Source organism: Metarhizium acridum (assembly GCF_019434415.1).
Source record: "Metarhizium acridum strain ARSEF 324 chromosome Unknown scaffold_1, whole genome shotgun sequence".
Taxonomy (NCBI): domain Eukaryota; kingdom Fungi; phylum Ascomycota; class Sordariomycetes; order Hypocreales; family Clavicipitaceae; genus Metarhizium; species Metarhizium acridum.
The window spans coordinates 2790116-2807466 of NW_027094015.1; the positions used below are offsets into that span (position 1 = coordinate 2790116).

Consider the following 17351-nt stretch of genomic DNA (forward strand, 5'->3'; position numbering starts at 1 on the left):
TGATCGGGTTCCAACTCCAGGCACCATCACGTGCTGCAACGCCGGTTCGGCAGCCAATGCAACGCCCTGCACGGCCGAATGACGTTTTCCGACGCCTTGCCGCCGAACCCGCATTTTTGCCCCTCGAGACCAAAAACAGAGAAAACAAAAAAGCGTCAACCAACCTCTTCCGGCCCGGCGCATCATTCCTTCCCCAGCATGACATGCTCACAGATTTCCAAACCCCCAGAGTAATCTTCTTCTTCTTTAATCCAGAATGCCGGCCCCGGCGAGAACGGCCGTCTCGCAGCTGCGCCTGGTCCCGCGCATAGCCGCCCCGGCCAGAAGCTTCGCGACGTCAACCGCCAGCGCCAAAGACGAGCAGTGGCCGCAACGAACACCCCTGGGCGCCTACTACACCAGCATATTGCGCGACCCTATCCCCTACCCGTTCGCCCACAAGCCCGAGGAGCCGCCCAGCACCGCGGATCCCAGCGTCCTGCCGCCGCACAGGCGGCCGACGACGCCGGCACGCGGGCGCAAACCCAGGGCTCGAAGCACCGCCGGCGCCCCCTCGTCACCGCCCGAGCCGACTCCGCCTCCGCAGACGGCGCAGGACAAGGCCCGCATCATATTCGGATCGCGGCTCCTCGGCCCGGCAGAGGAGGCGGGCAGGTTGGCCTTGAAGCAGGCCAAGTCGACGTACATAGCGGGTGTCTTGGTGCCCCCGCGGCCAGAGGAGCCGGATAACTGCTGCATGAGCGGGTGCGTCAATTGCGTCTGGGAGCGGTATCGAGAGGACATGGAGGAGTGGACGGCGAGTAGGAAGGAGGCCGAGAGACGGCTCAAAGCCTCCGGCAGGACGGTGGATGCTGACGGCGGAGGGTCCGAGACGAATTGGAATGCGCCGGCGGTTGGCAACGGTAAGATCGCCAAGGATATGTGGGACGAGGAGGTCTACCAGAGCGTACCGGTTGGCATCAGGGAGTTTATGAAACAGGAGAAGAGGCTGAAGGAGAGGCATGCGCGGGAGGGTACCGTTGGCGGTTGAAGCAGTTTCTTGGACGGGCCGACTACCGGCTGCATACGTGTTGGGAGGGATATTCGGGGCAAGGGCACATGAACGGCGTTATACATGGCATGATGGGCGTATTCCAGTATTTCCTACCACATAGCATCATACATTGCAGAGCGTATATACATATACCGATCTGTATATACATATATATATATTTATTTTTTTTTTACTTCCTATATTCATTCAGAAACCCGGCTTCTAATCTATTTTGGTCCAAGAAAAAAATTAAAAAAGGGAGAATTTGTTGATTTAAGCCCCGCGCTTGGCCTCGGCATTTCTGTCGTGCTCATCAATATCTATCGCCTCCCAAGGATAGTTGATCCAGGCATCACCAACGGTGACGGCAGCCTCGTATCGAGTGGCAATCATGTCGTGGGGCAGAACGCCCTTCTTGGGCTTGTCCTTGTTCTACCACAACCAAGCCTGTCAGCGCACAACCACCAACAACTGATGGCAAAGTAAAGATTCGAGGGCACGTACGTGGAGAACAAAGATGCAAAACTCCGTCTTGGGATGGTCACCACCCATGCGCTGACGAGCCGCCTCGACATCCTTCTCGAGCTCCTTGACAGCGTATTCCAGGGTCGTCCGGGTGTCATCGACCTCGTCGACAATGAGGATGCGCTTGCCAACCAGGTTCTCCATCTGGCCCAGGGCAGTGAGGTCGAGCCACTGGGTACGGGTGACCTTCTTGCCGATCTGCTCGACCTCGGTATCCTCACCGAGGGACTCGTACAGAGACAGGCCAATGGCCTGGATGGGAATGTTGGGAGACCCGGGCTTCTTGAGGAAGATCGCAGGATCCGGGCGGGAATGTAGCCGCCGCCGCCGATGGCAATCATGAGCTGCGGCTGGAACTCGCGCAGAAGACGGTCGGCCGACTTCTGGCACAGCTTGTGGACCTGGGCGCAACATGATCAGTTAGCTTGCCGCAGGCCAGCATTGTATGTCTGTTACTCGGTCGCTACGCTTTTCCTACGGTGGTTGCAACACTAGCGATACACAAATGAACAGCCCTTTCGTCATTTTTCAGTCACACTTACATCGTTGTAGGTAACGTAGATCTTCTCGACGTCACTCATTGTGGCTTTTGGTCAAGGGACTGGGTGAGAGAGCAAAAAAAAAAAAAGTGTGGTGGGGGGTATCACGAAAATGGGTTGTCGAAGAGAGCAGGGGGAAGTTGAGCAACAGAAGTCGGATCACAGCGTCGGACGAGATGAGGCCTACGAGCCTGATGGGAATGGATGAGGCAAAGTGCCCGAGAGGGGAGAGAAAGGAAAGGGAGGAAGGGGAGGATGGCGCGCGTCTTGGGAAGTAGCTTTTATACATCAGGACTCGGGATTTGCTAGGCTGCCTGCTCCAGGTCGCCGCGGGGCTCAGTGCTGCCCAGCGCCCGCCACCAACCAACCTGGCCAGTTGACTTCAGATTCAACGTCAGCGTGACGGCTAACGTCAAGTCAGCATTTTACCAGACCTCTATACTTACGAAGCTCTCCTTGACACGTCCACGTACCTGACCAGCCAACACTGGCCGAAAGCCATGCATTCGATGTCGCCCCGCCAGCTCACAAAAGTTGCCCCTCCATTCAATCAATTGATACTCCGTCACTGTGGAGCCCTGCATAACGCCTTTTTTTTTTTATCCTTCAACGCCGGCCAGCTCGCCAAGTCGAACGGCCCTGTTCTACCTCATTTCGGAGGTGTCCGATAATTCCGTACCCAAAGCAGGCATTGGACCGCTCGTAGTGGAATCAGCTGTCCAAACCCAGACCGGCAGAGCAGACCTTTCAGACATGGGCACATTGGTGAATTCTAGCGGCAGGTGATTTCACATCTTGTGCTGCCACCGGCAGTCACAGTCCATGCAGCCGGTGTGAATGCCCCTTGACGATGGAATGGGTTCCTAGTGTGCTGCAGTTACATCGGCAGCATGACAGAGAACATGAAGAGACTTTCATATGCTGTCATGTAGCGCGTTCAAATTACTACAGAAGAAAAGCTGACCAGACATCTGGACATCTGGAGCTTTTGCTATCGCCCAAGTGCACCCCAGTGACCTCTAAGATTCTCCGCACATGTGACACAAATATCCCGCGTAAAGATCAGACGTACGTAATTAAAGTTTAAGCACAAGTATAAAAAGCACCAAATGCAACATCTTTTTTTTTAAAAGGAAACTATTGTTTATGATGAAAGGTTACATTGTAGTGCAGAGTGGTTCGGCAGTCTCCGTCCTCTAGATAAGAAGGGGGAATGCTTAAGCTACATCACAATACATGCATGCATCATAACATTAAAGTGTGAATAAAATGCCCGTTGCAGCCTTCGAGGATTGAAGCCAACGAGACCTAGGGGGGAAAAAATCCCACAGCCGATTTCAACAAGCCAGCTCTTCTTGCTATAGATGCCAGCAGGGCTTCCTTTTTGATATCGGCTGTGATGTCTTTTCGCCCACTAGGTCTCGTCAGCTTCAATTCTAAAAGGTTGCAACGGGCATTTATTTGCAAGCTGTGGCAGTGTGTAGTCGGTGCGAGTATCCAAAATGTGCCGTGCGGCGAATCTGACACTGTTTTGGCCCATGTCAGCAAGTGTGACAAGGGCAGGTTAACTGGGCTTGGAACAGAGGGTTCAGTTCAGTCCCAATAATCGACTCTGAGGTATCAAATGTCCCTCGTTTTCCACGAGGCCTGGAGGGACCGAAGATCTATATATATACAAGAAGTCGGTGAGCCTTGTGCCCTAGGGTCTCGATCGCGGCCCTCGTGTAACCGTGTGACATCAATTTGCTGGATTCTAACGCATCGCGATGCCTTTGCGGTATTACATTTGTATTATAGTTCTTTGGTTTAGGGTTACAGGCGCACGGTGCTTAATTTATTGGGCCTTGCCTAGTGCGGTGCCTGCATGAGTAGTGGAATAGCTTGATAAAAAAACTTTAATGCATCATACATAAAGTGTGAATGATCCGATGATAAAAATAGATACCCTTCCAGGGAAGGAAGGCCAAAAAAACAAGCTGACAGAACGGGGATTCGAACCCCGGCCACTTTCGTGAACGGAACGCTGCTTTTCGCAGGCGAAAGTACATATACTGTGCTTGAGACCGTCGCCATAGACCACTCGGCCATTCTGCCTTAGGCGCTTGTGGGAGACAAGCTTGCTATTGCATACTATACACCCTCATTGCCGTGTGAGTCGCACCTTTTTCCAGGCGAGTGAAACTTGCCCTTAGGATATCATTGTGAGTTTATTAGGATCCGTGGTTTATTTTGTCAGCGAAAGAGCTCCCACCTGGTGTTTCGTTTTCTCTGAAGTCGCTTTTCAATTGGCATTGAGGACTCTTTGATGAAGCAGGGGCTGAACCTTACATTGCAACCCAACATTGAGCACGAGAAGCATATTTCCCTATTGTAGCATGCCTACCTAGGTAGGTACCCAACACAAACCCAGGCTGACACGAACTAGTGCGAATTAGTACAATATAGGGTTAAAATGCAGAGATGGATTCGCAAAGGCATCATCCCCAATAGACGTCGATTTCGCAGTCCTCATTTATGGTGATAAGATTGCGCAACCGTGCACAGGGTAGGTCGTAGAGCAGAGCAGAGCAGCACCGGGGTGTAATATTGCGGGCCAGCTCCAATGGCCCAAGACTCCAAAGGCGAAAGTATCAAGCAAGAATCAATTTGTTCAACTTGAACGTCATAACCATGTTCATGCCAAACTCGGGAGCCATGACCCGACACACAAGTCGATTGGCAGGCGAAGCACGTCAATACGATGCCCAAACCTCCCCACGTCCCCTCAACTCCAACCCGAAAAGCCTCAACCATCCAGCCACCAAACCACAGCCGCCCTCGCAAACCCAAACACTCCGACCCCAAGCATCATGACGGCAGTGCCCGCCGCCGCCCCAACAACCGCCCGACTCCCCAGCTCGAGCGCCCACCAAACCACGCAGAACCCAGCAGCACCAGCCACCACCAACACGACAGCCTGGACGCCTAGAAACACCCCGTCAGACAGCCCATTGGCCTCGTAGGCCAGAATCGCGGCCGCGGCAAAGAGACCGAGACCCGCCAGAGCCGGCTGGAAGTACACCCACAGCCTACGAGAAAAGCCCCATTAGCACACCCAGCCAGACAAGGCTCAAGATGCGGGAAAAGGATGAATATACTTGTGCCAAAACCCCGAATCGGCCGCGGCCTCGCGGACCGCAACGTCCACCCACACGCAAAACAAGCCCATGAACGCGACAAACTGCGCCGCCAGCACCGTCGCATGCACAACCCCCTTCCTGACGGGCCCGTCGTCGCAGTGACACCCTGCGGCTTCGCTTTTACCCTGCTCGCGTCTTGAGTCGCACGTCTCCCGGCGTTCTCTGTCCGAGTTGCTCATCCATGGCGGGAACGGCGTCAACGGCAGTCTGGCGACTGCATCTTCGGAGAACACCGACAGACACGTCTCTCTCGCGTTGCCGCCGGGCGACTCGTCGCGGATGTGAATCAGCGGCACCCTGGGCGCGGATGGGCCCGCCTGCTCCTCCTGGCTTGTAAGTGAGCGTATGCTCGAGGATGGCCAGGGGTGTGTGAAGGCGGGCAGGGCTCCCGCTCGCGGCGCATAGCTTTTGGGGAGGGAGAAGGAGTCGCTTGGCGGAGGGGAGAAGGACACGTACTGTCGTGAGGGGCGCCGAGATTGTAGAAGCGGCGTGAGGAGGTCTTCTTCCTCGTCGTCCCGGGGGAGTCTGGAACTTTGTCGGATTGCAAGGGGACTCGGCACAAGGGGCGTGTCTTCCATTGCTGCATGTTGCCATATGAGCTCACTCACGAGCCGGGAGGGAGAGACGAACGGAACAGCAAACTGGGCGAAGTTTGATGCGGAGAGTGGCAAACAGGGAGAAATGGGGGGCCAAGACTGGCATAATGCTCAGATTTCTCGTACAGTCAGTCATCTACCTATTGTCCTACATAGCGGCTCGCACATTCACTATGCGCCGCAAAAAGAATCCCTCCCAGTTCACGTCCTGCCCATATTCTCTTACAGCCGTTAATATTCGTTACATGTGTCAAGGAAACAACCTGGGTTGGATATCACCTACGCTCTCTTCTTCCACCGTCACCAACGATGCAACAGCTCATTATTCCAAATTCATGTGTGCTTCATCCCCAATACCCCATCGGCCACCGTCCTTGCCTTGCTTTTGTAATTCCAACTCCGTTTCCAAATCTAGCCCGCTGGCATCATCGTCGGGTACTGGCTCGGCAATGTTCCTCGATGGACCCTTTTCTGCCAATGTACTTGGCTTCTCCACCGTCCGTCTCCTGAATGATGAGGGCCAGAATGATGATTTGGAAGATGTGGAGAGGATTGATGCACCGTCGTCATCGGTGCCAGGTTGGTCACCGGCCGTGGGGTGCGGCTCGGCACGAACTGGTACCATTTTCTCATCAGAAGTAGAGTAGCCCTTTTTGTAGCCCTTCTTTGGTGACTTGGAGGCACCGTCCTGGCCTGGTGCGGGTTGTACAGGTTGTACGGGCTGCTCTGATTCATCGACTTCAACGAGCTCTGCATCTCGGTACCACTTCCGTCGTCGAGTCCACTTTGCCCAGCCGTCCTGACCTCGTCGACCATATTGCCACTACCGCGCTGTTAGTAGGCGTCCCAAGACTTTGGAGCCCCTGAATCTGTTTCCTTGTCCCTGATCAACTCACCTTATTGTCATAGTATATCCAGCCATTCTTGCCCTCCTCGCCATCATAGTCGACAGGTCCTTTCTCATCAGGCACACCATCCACTCTCCACTGACTGCCCTCAACCCATTGCCAACGCATCCTGCTCCCGTCCTCGACGTCGGGCAGCTCAAACTCATCCCTAGACGGCACCGGGTTGTTGTGCTCATCGGTCCACGCAGGGCGTTCGTAGGCAAAGAGACTCGCTGTCCAACCCAACCCAACCCAACGACGCTGATTTTCGTAAATGATGAATGTGAACTTGACGCCAGAGCTTTTGCTGCGCCCAGCCTTGCGGTTCCCTTTGCCGGCAGCGGCGGCGTGGCTCTTGGCCGCTTCGGCAGCCAGCTTGTGTCCGGTCTTGAGAGGCCCGTCGAAACGAAGCCCAGTGATTGCTGCTGCGGACCGTCTGACAAGTGAGCTCCTCCACAAAAGAGTTCTGGTAACCCTCAAGGGAGTTGAATGCCAAGTCAATATAATTGTGCCAAACACCAAAACAACACGACGAGTAGTGATGACGTGGAAAGGTGGCATTGTCAAGGCGAGCCAGAAAGGAGTTACAATAAGAAGTCTCACAAACATGGCTGTCAAGGCGGGTTTCGTGGTTGCACTCGTGGGGGTTCGTTGTGTGCTGAGAAAGTCTGTCATTTCCAGCAACGGCTCCATCAAAACGTTGCATCGGCCGGTAAACTCCTTTAGCGTCTCGACGATCTCGTCAAGCGTTTTCTGGTGTTTGGTGCTTGTAATTTCAGACGCAGCCCTTTGGTGCTTAGCCTTTTTGGAGCTGGCACCTTCGCCATGAGACCCGGCAGCCGAAGCGGTGCTGACACTAGACGCATCCTTAGTTGGTCGAGCCGGCTCAGCCCAGCCGCTGCTGCTTAATGGGCTGTATCTTCGTCCATACATGCCGGCGATAATGACCAGGCCGATAACCACGGGGCCGGCTCTTCGCACCACGACATCTCCATATAGCACTACCAGCCAAAAGGCTGACAGCAGCAGAAAGCTCTGCCACGGATCACCGGTGCTCCATGTCAACAGGCCAACGAACTTGTTCAGCGGCAGCAGAAAGGGGTGACTGTAAGCGAGAGCACGGGTGACTTGCGGTGGAGTGGCCAGCAACAGCGGACTCTTTTGATGAACTAGGATATTCGAACGGCGAGCAGATCGCGAAGGCGTCTTGGAGGACAGGGTGACGGGGGAGAAGGAGGCGTAGGTCGGCGGCAGCCCGGTCGCGTTCTGCGACTCATATGTTGAGGCCGAAGAGGCGTCGTCGCGTGAAGACATGGGCAGGTCCAGGTGCGATAGCCACGGAGACTCCTAACGAACTCGCAAAGCGTTGTTGTCAGCAGCTGCCAGCGATAGGAAAACCGACAAAGTGCCCACTCGAGGACTGGGACATGTGCGCGATGCACCCAACGGTGTCTTGCTGCGTCTGTGAAGGTCGTGTGTACTGATAGAATAGACAGTGACTGGTGGTTGATACGGACTCGGCAGCGGAGTGGTGCGCGGCGGTGACGTGAAGGTCAAAGGTCAGGGCGTCAGGCGACGGCAGCAAATGCCGAAGTTGAGAGGCGAAATTTGATGCACAGGTTCGAGGTCGTGACATCACATGCCAAAAGCCCCACGACGACCAAGTGCGTTGGCCACACACTGCCGCACCGACAGCAATGCAGATATGGGGGAAGGAAAGAAAAAAAAAGAAGAGTCTGAGGGCAGATCGGAGGCCGGGACATGTTCTAACAGGAGAATAGGAGAAAGAGACCGAATAAAGTGAAACTCACAATTGCAGCCATTTAAGAGCTGTGGTGGCGACGGCGACACGGTTGGACCGAGATTCCCAAGCGTCATCAGCCTGAAGAGTCGAGACGGCGGGTTCGCAGCGAGGCCTTGCGAGAAGCCCGATGAGTAGGAGTGAAGGCGAGAAGAAGACGAGGACGGGGCGATTGAACTATTGTCGCATGTCCTCGTTGCCTGAGCTAGGAGCTTGGAAAGAAGGTCATGGACAATACAGCCTTGCCACGAGGTCCCAAGTCCTCAGTTCGTGATGAAGCTTCCACGCAGCCCATCCCGAAGCGATATGCCAACGGACGGAATCTGGGGCGCAGCCGAGGCCAAACGTGCGCGAAGGCACATGTGAGGCGGCTTCCATTGTTGTCCGTCGTTTCATTGGCCAGCACCAGTTGTACTCGCAAGTACTTCAATGTTGCTCGAACAGAATGCGGACGGGCACTCGGTGCAATCGGTGCCATCGGCGCAACCAGATGCGGCGTCGACCACCCGGGCAGCGCACTCTTGTGCTCTGCTTCAAATCGACTGTCCTGCATCTCCGGGACGGGAAATTAAATGTCAAGTACTCCGCACGGAGTATGCTTTGCGTCTGCCGGCCTGGTCTGCTCGGTCCCCGGAGCCATCAGACCGCCACAGCCAGGGTCTCCCAGCCCCGGATCTCAAGTACCAGACTGTACCTGCACTATACACGAACCAACAATCAATCAAATAAATACAAAGGAAATTTTATTCGAGAGATGGGCTAGCGGTTAACTAACTGCCGCGGTATATAACATGACTGCGTCAACATCCACTATAAGGAAATCATTTTCATAAACCATATCGCCGTCAAAGTTGCCCCAACCCAGCCATGAGAAACATTGGCCGTTGCGTCCATCCAAACTCTTTTATTCCAATAGCGCGTATCATTTTATTTCCATTGAATAAAGAAAAAATCATCAATCAATTATTCCAATTTTTTTTGTCGGCCATTTTCGTGTTTTCGTGTTTTCGTATTTTTTTCTTATTTCATGTATTTAATATTTGCACCCACCACGAGTAGTGCTACTCAAAGCCTCCCCGGGCGAGAATGTTGTTTGACTCAACAACATGATATAAGAGGGCGACCAGCTGTAACTACAATCACAGTGATCGGCCGCATGAGGTGCAGGAGCCTATAGTTGAAAAGTCAGTAACCCATGTTCCTCTTATACATTTGCAAGTTGGGGGTGGAAAAAAAAAACATACAGCTTGAGCCGCAGTTGCAGGAGCTAGCAGAGCCAGAGCAGCCACAGTTACCAGCCATTGTGATATGTGTTATAAAGGTATAAAACCTTGAAAATTGCAGAAAAAAGTTTTTAAGGTTGTCTTTCTTTTCGAGATGTATATCTACTTGGAGAAGAAGGAAGAAAGACCCTTCAGGCTCTGGTGGATGGGCGAGCGTCTTATATAGACTAGGATGCGCGGTTTGTGCGGTGGCGGCAGATGAGAAAAACTGCCACCCTTGAGCATCAATGCCAGATTCGAGCAGTGGGGAAGAAAAACATCATGCTGGACTCAACTCGTGAGACTTGCCGTCAATGCTTTGGGCCGTCTCTGGGGGTTGTGAGCTGTGGGGGACTCGGATCGACCAACAAAGCAGCTCCCAGTCGAGGCCATCACCGTTCACTGCTCCAACAATCACCACATCAGCCAACCATCAATTAATCTCTGGAATGTGGCTGGAGTGGACACTTCCGGTGGGCATCGCAGTGGGCAACAGCTGCGGCAATGGCATCGACTGATTTGCTGGGCGAGGAGACTCACTGCAAGGTTGCTGTGGACGATTTTCCATCAGCCACCCGCGTTTGGCGTCGTCTTTGTCCTTGTCTCTTGCCAAAACGCTCTTCAAAGCCGGGCGGTTTTCGCGCTTGCCGTCGAGCTGGTGTATCTTGCTTTACCACTTCTGGATTGAGTCCAGCCCCCCAGCACTCTACCATCCCCAAATGTCCCGATATGTACGTCTGCACTCTCGGTAAACTGCAGTATCCCGCATACCGAGTACGTACATATGTAGACCAGTCGTAACCACCAGAAAGGATGGCACCCAGGGCGGTCCCTGCAGATGGTTCGTCTCGATTCCATCTGTTATTACCAGGTCGGCGGCTTTCGGAAAGACAGGGAGGTCATGGCCTTGACCGCTCATCTTGCCCCATCCACTGTCAGAGGCCAAGAGCACAGCTCCATATGACCACAATCAATCTGCATAATCTAGCTTGCCACTGTGCGTTGTTTGCGTTGGCGCTAAGATGCCCCGTTCCCTGGTTGCGTGCGTGGCAAGATCCCAAAGACCTCGCTTGACCCATGTATCCGAACAAGGGAGAAGTTTCTTGTCCCAGAGCTTGTTCCACCACGAGTGCCATGAAGAAGACCATATGGGCTTAATAATCACCAAGTCGTGATACGTTGATGCCAATGTCGTGGAAAGTACACCACTCACATCCGTACGACGGTGTCAAATGAGTAGCTCCTTTAGATCCATCTATCCTCTACGGATGGTATATCTTGACTCAATGAATAACAGCCCTAGCTGCATCCTTTCTGAGTAGGAACCAGTTCTCTATGAGTTGATCCAATACATCCTTACCCCCTTAGAACTTGTACCCCTCCCTCCGGTATCAATCAGCTCTATTTTACCCCCGGTTCTGGATATGTATGCGGGGTACCTGTCGGCGGCCGTTTGCCACATTATGTTGTAGCAGGTTAACACCCAAAACGGAACGGTTGCGCCATATGGCGACCAGTGGTGCTTGACGTCGAGAACGGGATCATGACCAGGGACACCTAGTGACGGAGCTAGATTTACGGTTATGCAATAAGAACAGACGACTCACTCAGCGAGATGCTATATACGCCCTTTACAACCGAAAGATGAAACAAAAAGGGCGAGAGAGCTCTTTGGTATCAGTATGTTGGATGATAACTCTTCATCTTTTGTCACAGTACATGTACACAGTGCCATTTGAAGCATTTATAGACACACGCCAGCTTCCGTGGCCCTTTGTTTTAAATCTTCCCTGAAATCCAATCCCTTTCCTTGTTCTTTGACATGCCTGCCGTGCCCGTGACAGGCAAGCCACGCTTCGTCAACTCCTCCTCAATCACCTTCCATCGACCCAAGGCGGTCTCCTTCTCGATAGGTCCAATCTTGCGGTTGTGAACTTTGACATTGGCGAGTTCCTGAAGGTCGCTTCGTGTCTCCAGCAGTTCAGCCAGCTTCTTAGGCTGGGGTTTCTTGGCAGCAAGAGTCAAGACGTGCTTGACAGTGTGCGCAGCGCCAAGCTTGGCATCGGCGATGAGGGTGCCCGTGAGCTGGTAAAGACGCTTGCGAAGCTATAAACTAGTTAGAACATGGCTGAGTCGGTGAATGTTGGAATAGGAATAGCACATACAGCGAATTTGAGTTGGTCATCCAGGACGAGGTCCTTCCATGACGCGTCCCACGTCTTGAGCATCTCGCGAGCCTCCTCGGGATGAATCTTCTCAATTGCCTCCGTCTCATCGGCCTCGGCGGTGAGACTCCGTGCAATGGCAGCCACATCTCCCTTCAACGAAGCCTGGCTCCCTTGCACCTGAATCTCTGCAGCCAGCACCTGGTCCAGCTCGCTGCGAGGTCCCTCTCGCCACTTCTTCGTCGCCCAGTCTGAAAAGGCGCCAGTCTCTCGAAGAGCAAGAGCCTCAACAACGGCCTGTCGCAAGTAAACCTCGACAACATCCTTGTCCACCACCTTTTCCGCACTGCCGAATCCCTTGAATTCACTCTCTTCTCCCCAATGACCCTCCTGATCCCACCAAGTGTCCAAGGCGCCAATCTCCTCAAGTCCTTCTGCCTCGGTAGCGGGGACATATGTCGGGTCTGAGGAAGTCAACTCCTTCTCTGATGCCGCCTCGGTTCGCTTTGGCGGCAGTGTTAACCGAGATTCTAAAACCGCCGCGGGAGTCTTGTCGGTCCGCGGTTGGAACTCGAGTGCCTCTTCCGGCAAATTTGAAGGGTCCTCGGGTTCTGGACGTTGCGTATAGGGGTCGTCTAATCCAGGTGCCTCGCCCTTCCACAGCTTCTTACGAACCCATTCTGTATTCTTGCTTCGGGTGGCACTCGTCGTCGAGACGGCTCGGCATGCGACGAAGGTTGCTCTGGACGCTGGCGAGGGTGTCGCTATCGCCAATTGCAACGACGCGAGTCTCCGCATACGCGTTATTCTTGACATGGTTGGCAGTTGTGGCTGTCGACGCACCCAGACACGGCCAGGAGTTCGAGAAGTGTAAATCGAGGTCAAGACTAGAACCTTCAATCCTGCGCGGCAAGAAAGAGTGCATCGGGTGCTACTTGACTTTTTTTGGCGTGGCAGGCAGGGGACCAACCACATGCTGCGAGGCTGAGCTGGGTTCCATCTGTGCTTCCTGGTTTGACCCACACCAGACACACTTCAACAAGAAGCAATGCGACAACTGCGACAGTGACCTCTCCGTCGTAGCCCGAACTCCATCCTCCTAGAAGCCACACATGCCGCGAGGAACACGATGGCCCGAATTCAGGCTCTCGTGCTGGTATTTGCGAGTCTTTTGGCTCTTGTTTCAGCAAGCTGTACGTCTGTCTGGCATCAATACCTCGATTTCACCGCTAACCTTGACTCTGACCAGCTGCTCCAACCTTTTGCAAGTGCACATGCTTTAAGAACAGCACAATCATCCCGTTGGGGCCCAAGGGAGAGTCATCAGGCTCTCCGTCGAATTCTTTCCTCAGTCTTTCCTTCTTTCCCGAGTCGAATCAGCCCAGTGCTGCTTCAGACGAATCAACCGACGATCAAGGTCTGAGCCGACGGTCATTGTCAACCTCATGTTCGGAATGTACCAAGTCGTTTTGCCTCAGCCAGGGAATCGATTTCTGCAAAGAGGCAAAGGAGGAGAATGTTGTTACTATGTGCTTCCAGCGAGACAGTAACAAGGACAAGATCATTGTCTGGGGTTTCATCCTCGGAACAGTTGGCCTTCTTGGATGGGCTGCTTTCAAGCGGGTCGTCGAAGTACGGGGCAAGAGGGCTATGTCCCGACAAGACATAAGCTATGCGCCAGTGAGCGACGAGCGGCGATAGCTCATGTGTATTTTAGACGACGACACGACCTGTACATTTTTAAAGTAATCGACGGCGTTTGTGGACATTTTGGGTTACCGCGTGTCATAAAGCATGTCTGGATATCCTTCACGACAGGGCTTGATTTTTTTGTCAGAAATCCACGAATATAAACTTCGAGACATATCTGAGGCACAAAATGTGCACCTCACTACTTTTGTGTCCTTCAATGACCATATGTATACAACTAATTTTTTGATGCAGGCCGACAGACCGCTCGACAAGTCTACGCAATTTTTTTTTCCCTGCATTGATCCAACATGTGTTCCTGCACACGAAAATTTTCCCTTTCATAATATCATCAACCCCACGCACAATTCCCGCATAACTTGACAGAAGAGACCTAGGCTTCCTCGAGCAAGCTAACCTTTGCATGTCCGTTGGCAGATGGGCCGTTGATTTCACGTCTGGTCCGAACGGCTGCGGCAAGGTCCTCGAGCACAGTAATGGTGTCTTCCCAGTTGATGCAGGCATCAGTGATGCTGACACCTTTCTTGAGTCCAGACGGGCCTTCAGGAGGAACCTTCTGGTTACCTTCATTGATATTAGATTCAATCATTACACCAATAATGGCCTTCTCGCCCTCCCTGAGCTGATCTGCAACGACCTTTGCGACCTTGGGCTGGTTGTTGTGATTCTTCTGGGAGTTACCTGATCCTTCTGTTAGCCTTACCGCCTCGGACATTTTAAAATGGGTAATGGTAAATACACACCATGAGAGCAATCAATCATGATGGCAAGTTTTTGGCCTTTGTCCGACAGAGACTTCTTGGCGGCTTGAACATTTTCCTTGTCGAAGTTGGGGCCTCTGCTTCCGCCGCGGAGGATGACGAAACCGTGCTCATTACCCTTGGTACGAGTGATGGCAGCCAAGCCCTGCTTGGTGACCCCCATAAAGTGGTGTTTGGCGGCGGCGGCGCCGATGGCATCAATAGCAACTCCAAGGTTTCCATCAGTTCCGTTTTTGAACCCCACAGGGAAAGACAGTCCGGATGCCAGCTCACGATGTAACTGGGACTCGGTGGTTCGGGCACCAATTGCACCAACAGAGATACAATCAGCCAGGAACTGAGGGGAGATGGTGTCAAGCATCTCGCTAGCAATGGGCATACCATTCGAAGTAAGGTCGACGAAGAGTTGACGGGAAACTCTTAGGCCCTTATTGATCTTGAAGGATGAATCGATATCAGGGTCATTAATCAGACCTTTCCAGCCAACTGTGGTTCTGGGCTTCTCGAGGTAGGCACGCATAACTATGCACAAATCGTCGGCAAGCTTCTCGGAGAGTTCCTTGAGTCTGGCGGCGTACTCGTGGGCAGCAGCAGGGTCGTGGATGGAACACGGGCCGACTACGACCAAGAGTCGGTCACTGTGGCCCATGACAATATCGGCAGCATCATTTCGGCCCTTGATGACGGTCCGGATGGCACTGTCGGTCATGGGAAGCTCAGAGGTGAGCAGAGCTGGTGGGATCAGAGGATCCTGGCCGAGAACTGCAAAAGATGTTAGCTCCATCGATTGGGGCAGCGGATTTTGAAGCAATTGAGACACTGAAACATAAATGCCACCGTGTAACTATTGACACTGCATGACACTGCTTGGCGTTTGTATAACTGGAATCGCCAAAATGAAGTGATACCTGGCGATTGGCAGAAAGACAATGTCATTGCAGCTTGATCCAGAGCTGGACCAGTTCCCACATGTGCGTAGGACCAACTGCGCAGGCAAAGGAATGAAATTCGTGTAACACTTACCTCTGGTGTCATCAGCCGCCAGCGGCCGTTGCAAGTCAAGCGCGGGCATCTTGAAGGTCTGGTCTGAAATTGCAGGTTGTGGTGAAGAGGAAATGCCGTGGATAAGATCGAGTCACAAGTTGATGAGCTACCCTACTACTTACTACCTGGTAACTTAATTATTGGGTGGGTTGGGCCGGACGAGAGATTTCGGCGGATGCGTATGAGATGGCAGTAGTAGTCAATCGAGTGGGATAGTTCGTCAACAGATCAAACTGAACTTGACCCTGGGCAACGATATTAAAGGGATCGAGAAGATGTTCGAATGAGTCAGAAACCATGGAGCATGTGCATGTCAATGATGTACAAGCCATGGAACAGCAGAAAAAAAATCATGGATCGGAGCAGCTTCGGAGCGACCCCACCATGAATCTGGGTTTTGTGTAGGCCAATTGCTATCAAATGTGGCCGAATATTTTGCTGCAAGCGGCTGGCACTCTCCCACTTCTCCCACATGCTCCCACTGGCCCCTCAACGAATGTACCTCTAATGCGCCCACTCGCGCAGTTCTTGAGCACGCAACACACTTGGAATTTATGCGCGCTAGTGAGCTATCTTGGGTCGGTCGTACGGCCGCGCCGCTCTCTGTGGTCGTACGTCATATGCAGGGCCACAGCCTTGACTAATGGGCCATCTCCTGTTGGGTTGTAGAGGCCTTATCCACAAATGCCTGGTGTGAAAAGTGCCCGTCGGTTAGTTTGTCGATCGCAAACACCACATGGGCAAGCAAGGCCTCATTGTCATGAGCTGGCCTGACGCTGGTAGACCGCCTTTAAGGGTTTCCTGGTTCGCTCCCAATTCTCACGCTGCACACTCAAGTATTACGGGAATACTACATGCTTGCATGTCTGTATACCAGGTATGTACGGAGCATACTAGGCATGTATGCGCAAAACATGCAGGCTCGGCCCCAATGCCACAAGCAGATGCTATCAGTGCATCGGCATTGGTCCAAAAGCGGATGGGAATACAGCGCACTTCTGGAACACGCCTCCTAGGCACCTAGTAGTAGGTACTTGGCTTTATTGAGAGTTGACATAGAATAAATAATGCCAAGAATGTGCACGCTGCAATTCTCAGCGGCCCTCCTGTTTATGCACTACGATCTGCCGATAGTTCACGAGTTTAAAAGGGGAATGCTCCTTCCCTCGAGTCGAATGTCAATGGAGAAGCATTATTTTTGATCCTCTCATTGTTTCCAAAATGTCTAGTGGTGGCCCAGATACCCACACTTGCGTCTGCGAGTGCAGGTTTCTGATACCTCTTAGCGGGCATTATCAACGCATGACTTATGAGCTTGAAGTTTCCCCGCTGAGCTTACACTTCCCAAGACATCTGGAGTGCTTCTGCATCTTCTTCGCAGTCACGCCATGACATGTCTGTTGACGCGTCATGCGAAGCAATTCTGAAACGGACGAAGATCAGTACTCTTGACATTTAGCCGCAGAGCATTGCCGGTCAGTTGCTCCAAAACAACGGGACTCGACCGACTTGTCCAGATGACAGCTCCAAAAAGCCCAGCATTCAGCCGGCTATTGATTGTGTGTGTGCGCGCGCAGTCGCTGGTGGCAGGATGTGGCCCATGGAATTAACCAGACGTTATAAAGTCGTCGTGTCTGCTCCGTACTCCATACTGCACTCGCCTATACGAGTTGCTCTGCAAAGACAAAGAGTGGGCTGACTCGCAAGTCTGGTGGCACTGGGAGGATCTCCTTGGATCAAGTCCTGGCCAGATCGTCGTGGCTGGCCCAATATGCACACCATGGTCGCATTCGAACGTCCAGGGTGTCTGACCCAGCACAGGATGAATGACTTCGTATCTGCCAAGAAG

At 52.9% G+C, this 17351-nt stretch overlaps 7 protein-coding genes and 1 non-coding gene across 8 annotated transcripts; 2 read left to right on the forward strand and 6 right to left on the reverse strand.

The window, feature by feature from the left end:
- The first annotated feature begins 177 nt into the window (after nucleotides 1-177).
- J3458_000810 (uncharacterized protein) lies at nucleotides 178-1224 on the forward strand. The gene has a single exon (XM_007812933.2). It carries the CDS (start codon nucleotides 257-259, stop codon nucleotides 1028-1030), a length of 774 nt encoding a protein of 257 aa, XP_007811124.2. The 5' UTR covers nucleotides 178-256; the 3' UTR covers nucleotides 1031-1224.
- Nucleotides 1225-1306: 82 nt separating this feature from the next.
- Nucleotides 1307-1972, reverse strand: J3458_000811 (uncharacterized protein; the record flags this gene model as incomplete). Its single annotated transcript, XM_007812934.2, has 2 exons — nucleotides 1307-1465; nucleotides 1538-1972. 2 exons carry the CDS (start codon nucleotides 1970-1972, stop codon nucleotides 1307-1309), a joined length of 594 nt encoding a protein of 197 aa, XP_007811125.2.
- A 2102-nt stretch (nucleotides 1973-4074) lies between these two features.
- Nucleotides 4075-4191, reverse strand: J3458_000812. The gene has a single exon. It is a non-coding gene; the product is annotated as a tRNA-Leu (tRNA).
- Nucleotides 4192-5206: 1015 nt separating this feature from the next.
- Nucleotides 5207-5854, reverse strand: J3458_000813 (uncharacterized protein; the record flags this gene model as incomplete). Its single annotated transcript, XM_066116352.1, has 1 exon — nucleotides 5207-5854. One exon carries the CDS (start codon nucleotides 5852-5854, stop codon nucleotides 5207-5209), a length of 648 nt encoding a protein of 215 aa, XP_065978234.1.
- Nucleotides 5855-6194: 340 nt separating this feature from the next.
- J3458_000814 (uncharacterized protein) lies at nucleotides 6195-8582 on the reverse strand (the record flags this gene model as incomplete). The annotated part of the gene is made up of 3 exons (XM_066116353.1): nucleotides 6195-6695; nucleotides 6769-8106; nucleotides 8571-8582. The coding sequence occupies 3 exons, from the start codon at nucleotides 8580-8582 to the stop codon at nucleotides 6195-6197; spliced, it is 1851 nt and encodes a 616-aa protein (XP_065978235.1).
- A 2790-nt stretch (nucleotides 8583-11372) lies between these two features.
- On the reverse strand, nucleotides 11373-12916 carry J3458_000815 (uncharacterized protein). Its single transcript, XM_066116354.1, has 2 exons — nucleotides 11988-12916; nucleotides 11373-11928 (listed from the first exon to the last, which is right to left on the reverse strand). The coding sequence occupies exons 1-2, from the start codon at nucleotides 12801-12803 to the stop codon at nucleotides 11602-11604; spliced, it is 1143 nt and encodes a 380-aa protein (XP_065978236.1). The 5' UTR covers nucleotides 12804-12916; the 3' UTR covers nucleotides 11373-11601.
- A 121-nt stretch (nucleotides 12917-13037) lies between these two features.
- Nucleotides 13038-13934, forward strand: J3458_000816 (uncharacterized protein). The gene is made up of 2 exons (XM_007812937.2): nucleotides 13038-13180; nucleotides 13237-13934. The coding sequence occupies exons 1-2, from the start codon at nucleotides 13117-13119 to the stop codon at nucleotides 13686-13688; spliced, it is 516 nt and encodes a 171-aa protein (XP_007811128.2). The 5' UTR covers nucleotides 13038-13116; the 3' UTR covers nucleotides 13689-13934.
- On the reverse strand, nucleotides 13889-15618 carry ARO4_1 (3-deoxy-7-phosphoheptulonate synthase). The gene is made up of 2 exons (XM_066116355.1): nucleotides 14441-15618; nucleotides 13889-14378 (listed from the first exon to the last, which is right to left on the reverse strand). The coding sequence occupies exons 1-2, from the start codon at nucleotides 15240-15242 to the stop codon at nucleotides 14071-14073; spliced, it is 1110 nt and encodes a 369-aa protein (XP_065978237.1). The 5' UTR covers nucleotides 15243-15618; the 3' UTR covers nucleotides 13889-14070.
- Nucleotides 15619-17351: the final 1733 nt, after the last annotated feature.

Excerpts from the sequence above, each read along its gene's own strand:
- J3458_000810 (XM_007812933.2), top strand. The coding sequence starts at position 257 with ATGCCGGCCCCGGCGAGAACGGCCGTCTCGCAGCTGCGCCTGGTCCCG.
- J3458_000815 (XM_066116354.1), bottom strand. The coding sequence starts at position 12,803 with ATGTCAAGAATAACGCGTATGCGGAGACTCGCGTCGTTGCAATTGGCG. Across the intron at positions 11,929-11,987 it reads ATGACCAACTCAAATTCGCT|CTTCGCAAGCGTCTTTACCA; the intron begins GTATGTGCTATT and ends ACTAGTTTATAG.
- J3458_000816 (XM_007812937.2), top strand. The coding sequence starts at position 13,117 with ATGGCCCGAATTCAGGCTCTCGTGCTGGTATTTGCGAGTCTTTTGGCT. Across the intron at positions 13,181-13,236 it reads GGCTCTTGTTTCAGCAAGCT|CTGCTCCAACCTTTTGCAAG; the intron begins GTACGTCTGTCT and ends GACTCTGACCAG.
- ARO4_1 (XM_066116355.1), bottom strand. The coding sequence starts at position 15,242 with ATGGAGCTAACATCTTTTGCAGTTCTCGGCCAGGATCCTCTGATCCCA. Across the intron at positions 14,379-14,440 it reads CATGATTGATTGCTCTCATG|GTAACTCCCAGAAGAATCAC; the intron begins GTGTGTATTTAC and ends CAGAAGGATCAG.